The following is a 6,000-nucleotide window of genomic DNA, read 5'->3' as shown; positions in this document are numbered from 1 at the left end:
AAAAAAAAAAAAAAAAAGAAAAGAAAAGAAAAGAAAAAGAAAATGGAGGAGAGAGACTATAAGGCGACTAAAAGAAGGGGGATATGATCATTGCATTTGCTGAAAAGAAAAATTCAAAGAAGAGGGAATTACACAGTTGACCAGCTGATGTGTGTAAGAAATGCTCAGGGTCACACATGGTCATTGAAAGTCAATTTAAGCCACTGTTTAAATTTAAATCAGTTTAAACAATTGGGCTTTTATTTTCTTTAAAAAAAAAAAAGTCAATTAGGCTAGGCAAGGTGGCTCACGCATGTAATCGCAGCACTCTGGGAGGCCGAGGTGGGTGGATCACAAGGTCAGGAGTTTGAGACCAGACTGGCCAATATGGTGAAACCGCGTCTCTACCAAAAATACAAAAGTTAGCTGGGTGTGGTGGCAGGGGCTTGTAGTCCCAGCTGCTCAGGAGGCTGAGGCAGGAGAATCGCTTGGACCCAGGAGGCAGAGGTTGCAGTGAGCCGAGATCATGTCATTGCACTCCAGCCTGAGCAACAGAGCAAAACTCCATTTCAAAAAAAAAAAAAAAAAGGTCAATTAAAGGTGTGGCAATGGCGATTTGAGACAGCCCAAGAGCTGACCAATCGCTGGTGGGATTATAACCCTGTCAAAGTCCTGAAGAGACCTTCAGGGACATCCGAATATGAGCATATCTCCCTTCTGATTCTGCTTGCGGTGCACACACAGCAACAGCACAACCACGTGGGCATGGGGGAAAGCTGGGAAAGCTGGTGGCCCCATTGTTCATAAGAGAAGAAAGAACATGAAATGCTCACCAGTGACATCATCGTGGGACAGGGGCGATGGTGCTGCTGATACGAATGAAGTGGGTCTCTAGCACCAGTAGGAGTTTAAAAGACACAAAATATCACAAGCAGTTTAAAAGACAGGCAGAGGAAAGGTAACCAAAGGAAGACAACACTGATGTCCATTTTAACATGCACCAAAGAAAACTATAGCTTGATTATGAACGCACACACACACGCACTTGTGTAATAAAGTTTTTTTTCTTTTAGAGGTGGGATCTTGCTCTGTTGCGCAGGCTGGAGTGCAGTGACATGATCATGACTCACTGCAGCCTCGAACTCCTTGGCTCAAGTGATCCTCCCACCTCAGCCTCCCAAGTAGCTTGGATGATAAGTATGCATCGTCATACCCAGTTATTGCTTATTTATTTATATTTTTTGTAGAGATAAGTTCTCGCTATGTTGTGCAGGCTGGTCTCAAATTCCTGGCCTCAAGTGATCCTCATGCCTCAGCCTCCCAAAGTGCTGGGATTATAGGCATGAGCCATCACGCCCAGCCTGTAGTAAAAGTGGTTTAAAAAAATCACCTAGAGGCAGGGCGCGGTGGCTCATGCCTGTAATCCTAGCACTTTGGGAGGCTGAGGTGGGAGGATCATGAGGTCGGGAGATCGAGACCATCCTGGCTAACACGGTGAAATCCCGTCACTACTAAAAATACAAAAAAAATTAGCCGGGCATGGTGGCACCTGTAGTCCCAGGCACTCAGGAGGCTGAGGCAGGAGAAAGGCATGAACCCGGGTGACAGAGGTTGCAGTGAGCCAAGATAACGCCACTGCACTCCAGCCTGGGCGACAGAGCGAGACTCCGTCTCAAAAAAAAAAAAGAAGTATATTGGTTCAGTCTGGAAAGATGGAACAACTTGAAGCAAAGGCGGGAAGACTGGAATCAGGGAGGGGGTTTCCAGGTCACGAACAGGTGAGAGACAAACAGTTGCCTTCTTTTGAGTTTCTGATGAGCCTTTCCAAAGGAGGCGATCAGATACGCAGTGGCCTCAGTGAGCAGAGGGGTGACTTTGAATAGAATGGGAGGCAGGTCGGCCCAAAGCAGTTCCCAGCTGGACTTTTCCCTTTAGCTTAGTGACTCGGGGGCCCCAAGATTTATGTTCCTTTCACAGTGTGTGAGTGAGAGCAGTTGGAAACTGAGAAGTGGAAGTGTGGCAGGCCAAGCCTCACTAACACAGGCCCCCACAACACCTGTTTCAGTATTGACTGACGGGTTAAATATTAAAAGCCAGCGCCCTTATACAAAGGCTGGAAGGTAACAAAAGCCCACCAAGAGTTTTTCCCAGGCCTTCCCTGGGCCTTAAAGGATGACAAAATAATGAAGAAATTCTTCACAGGACCCATTTAGGATTAAACAAGTTTTACTGGGGGTCTGCAGAAACTCCCCAGACCTCCACACACAAGCTTATTGGGGCTTTGAAGGAACGCCCCAAACCTCCGTGACTTAGCGGGAGACAAGATAAGGGTAATCACCGCAGCACCTGGACCCACTTCGGTGACGTCAATTTACTGAGGCTCCAGAGGAAGGTCCTCAGGACTCACACCTTAGTTATAGATGAAAAGAAGTTAATCACTTATATCTTTAGATAAATGCACACACGTATATCCACATAGCTTGGAAGGTATATAAGCTCTGGAAAACTGTAATTTTGAGTTAGTCTGGTGATACTTTCCAGGGCTTCTCCCTGTAACAGGTTGCAGAAATAAAAACTCGCTTCCTGCCCAGCTCACCTGTGTTTCATTATTGGGCCGTGAGAAATAGCAGCCCAGTTTGGTCCGGGAACAGAAGGTTTGGGGTTATCTTCATCACAGGCGCTGGACTGTCAGTAATGTATTCCATGACAATTCTTAGATTTCTTTTTTGTATGGCTTGCTCCGTCATGGCAGACAGCTACACTGGCTTCTTGCCATAGAAACGAACTTCTAGTAACAAAACGGACACCTCTTTTTTTTTTTTTAAGTTTCAGGATTCAAGGCTTTCTATCTGCAAAGTGATTTTTAAGCAGACAATGGCAATCTATAAACACACCGTGGGCAGCAAATGAGAACAAACTGCAAGGTGGACAGTCACGCTGAGGTGCTTGTTTCCGCAGGCTGCTCCTAAGGGAAGGACAATTTTCTCTTCTAACAGTGCAATGTCGTTTTCTCCACAGATATCTACCCAAAGCCGAAACCACCTTCCTACCCACAGCCCGAGAATCCCAACAGCGGTGGAAGTAAGAATCCGCAGGCCTGAAACTCTTCCTCAGTCTGGTTTGATGATGTTTGCCGTTTTATTTACTAGCAGGTTTAGCCTGGTTGCATTTGAAATATGTGTGTAATAGTTCCCTTACTGGGAATGTACTTTCCTTCCTCACTGGGGGGAGCAAGAAAGTCCAATGGACAGAAACAATCTCATTTTCCCTTTGCTTTGACATCTGGAAACCACTAAGATGTACTTGTAACCACCCAACTGGTTCACTTTGTTGGCTGCCTAGACAGAGCTGATTTATCAAGATAGGGGAATTGCAATGGAGAAAGAGTCATTCATGCAGAGCAGGCTCTAAGGGAGACCGGAGTTTTATTACGACTCAATTCAGTCTCCGGAACATCTGGGGAGCAGAGTTGTTAAGGATAAGTTGGCGGGTAGGGGCTTGGGAAGCGGGGAGGGCTGATTGGTCAGGTTGGAGAGGGAACCATAGGGGGTTGAAGTGAGGTTTTCTTGCTGTTTTCTGTTCCTGGGTGGATGGCAGACCTGGTTGAGCCAGATTATGGGGCTGGATGGGACCAGCTGATCCATCCAGTGCGGGGTCTGCAAAAATATCTCAAGCACTGACCTTAGGTTTAACATCACAATAGTGATGTTACCCCCGGGAGAAACTTGGGGAGGTTCAGACTCTCGCAGCCAGAGGCTGCATGAGCCCTAAACTGTAGTTTCTAATCTTGTAGCTAATTTGTTAGTCCTGCAAAGGCAGACTGGTTCCCAGGCAAGCAGGGGGCCTTTTTGGGAAAGGGGTATTATCAATTTTGTTTCAGAGTGAAACCATGAACTAAATTCCTTCCAAAGGCTAGTTTGGCCTACACCCAGGAAAGAGCAAGGACAGCTTAAAGGTTAGAAGCAAGATGGAGCTGGTTAGGTCTGACCTCTTTCACTGTCCTCATTTCCTCAGTCATAATTTTCGCAAAGGCGGTTTTATACTCAAAGAACACTTTGCATTATCATCACAGAAAGCGTATCAGGCTGCGAGACAAGTCCTTTTTCTCACTTGTGTTCAGTGCTCCAAATACCTTTGGCTTAACCATTCACAAAACCCCACGTGTGCCGTGCACTTTATGTATTTTAGAGTTGGTTTCTCCGTTTTTTCTAACATTTGGCAGACAGTTTTTTCCACAGATTTATTACACTCACTGAAAAATATGCAATTCAAAAAAAGAAAGAGAGTGAACGAGAGAGAGAAGAGTGGGTGGTAGGGAGAGAGAAAGAGAAAGAGAAAAGAAAGGGAAACGAGGAAAGGAAAAGATAGATTCTGGCCATTAAAGTTATCAGCAGTTCAACAACCTTAAAAATCTAAATGTTTGCCAGGCAGAGCAGCGTGAGGCTGGCTAAATCAAGAGGGGTTCTGGAAGCTTCCTGGTAGCTTGTTCTGGCTTTATACTTTCCCAGCTTAACAGCGTGTCCATTCATTGCAGACACAGCACATTCAGATGGACAGAAATTATCTCCTCTTACAAGGAGTCATTAAAAATAGAGACCAAGACCCAAGGGAGATGATACCCACTTGAAAAACAACACCTCAGGCCGGGCGCGGTGGCTCACGCCTGGATTCCCAGCACTTTGGGAGGCTGAGGAGGGTGGATCACCTGAAGTCAGGAGTTCGAGAACAGCCTTGCCCACATGACAAAACCCTGTCTCTACCAAAAATACAAAAATTAGCTGGGCATGGTAGCATGCGCCTATAATCCCAGCTACTTGGGAGGCTAAGGCACGAGAATCGCTTGAACCCAGGAGAGGGAGGTTACAGTGAGCCAAGATTGCACCACTGCACTCCAGCCTGGGCAACAGAATGAGACTCTGTCTCAGAAACAAAAAATACCACCTCACTCTTAACTGCATTAGCCAGCTATCTTTCTTTTTTCCCCCTTTCATGATGAAAATCCCAAACACCACCCACCTTTTTCTCCCACTATTTCCTCCTAGTCTTTGGAAAACCATTGTCCCACAGATCATGGCAGTGTTGCAAGGTACTCCTGGGAATTCCACAGGGAACGTGTTTCTTGCTGAAACATACTTGGGAAACACCTGGTTAAACAGACTGCTGTGGGCTTCCCTCCCAGAGAATTCGTCAGGACTTAAAATGCGCTGCTGGGCATGATGGGCCACGTCTGTAATCCCAGTACTTTGGTAGACTGAGGTTGGTGGATCACCTGAGGTCAGGAGTTCAAAACCAGCCTGGCCAACATGGTGAAACCCCATCTCTACTAAAAATACAAAAATTAGTCGTGGCCTGTAGTCCCAGCAACTCGGGAGGCTGAGGCATGAGAATCACTTGAATCTGGGAAGCAGAGGTTGTAGCAAGCCGAGATGGCGCCACTGCACTCCAGACTGGGCAACTGAGCGAGACTCCGTCTCAAAAAGAAAAAGAAAGAAAGAAAGAAAAAACTTAAAATGTGAGATCCTTTAAGACGGGCCATCTTCAGAGTGTGAACACTCAGCCCCTCCCACAGCAAAGTGACTCATGAACCCCAACAGGAGGGGAAGAGAGGCTCAGGCTGGGGAGGTGACCCCCCATGACTCAAGCCTCAATCTCCTGACGCTTGCCCGACAGAGAGGAGGCTTTCTTTCCAACTTTGGTTTTTCATGTTGTGCTTAAACCCAGCCATGTTGATGCCTTTAACATGGCATCCTGAATTATTAATTAATACTGTGTGGATCCAAAATATCTGAGACAGGTCTCAATCAATTTACAAAGCTGATTTTGCCAAGGTTAAGGACATGCCCGTGACACAGCCTCAGGAGGTCCTGATGACAAGTGCTCAAAGGCATCAGGACACAGCTTGGTTTTACACATTTTAGGGAGACATGAGATATCAATATGTGTAAGAAGTACATTGGTTTGATCTGGAAATGCGGGACAACTGGAAGCAGGGGCTTCCAGGTCAGAGGAAGATAAGAGACA

General features: G+C 46.3%; 1 protein-coding gene across 2 annotated transcripts in view; it reads left to right on the top strand.

The window, feature by feature from the left end:
- Positions 1-6,000, top strand: part of XG (Xg blood group) — a 66,146-nt gene that overhangs the window by 29,500 nt on the left and 30,646 nt on the right. For both annotated transcript variants that reach the window (XM_011972120.1, XM_011972118.1), the window contains exon 4: positions 2,998-3,060. In XM_011972120.1, coding sequence (XP_011827510.1) covers positions 2,998-3,060 — 63 coding nt within the window. The remainder of the gene's footprint in view (positions 1-2,997; positions 3,061-6,000) is intronic.

Source organism: Mandrillus leucophaeus, unplaced genomic scaffold, assembly GCF_000951045.1.
Source record: "Mandrillus leucophaeus isolate KB7577 unplaced genomic scaffold, Mleu.le_1.0 Scaffold127, whole genome shotgun sequence".
In the NCBI taxonomy this organism is placed as follows: Eukaryota; Metazoa; Chordata; class Mammalia; order Primates; family Cercopithecidae; genus Mandrillus; species Mandrillus leucophaeus.
The sequence above is the reverse complement of the archived record's forward strand: the minus strand, read 5'-3'. Positions and strand labels throughout refer to the sequence as shown.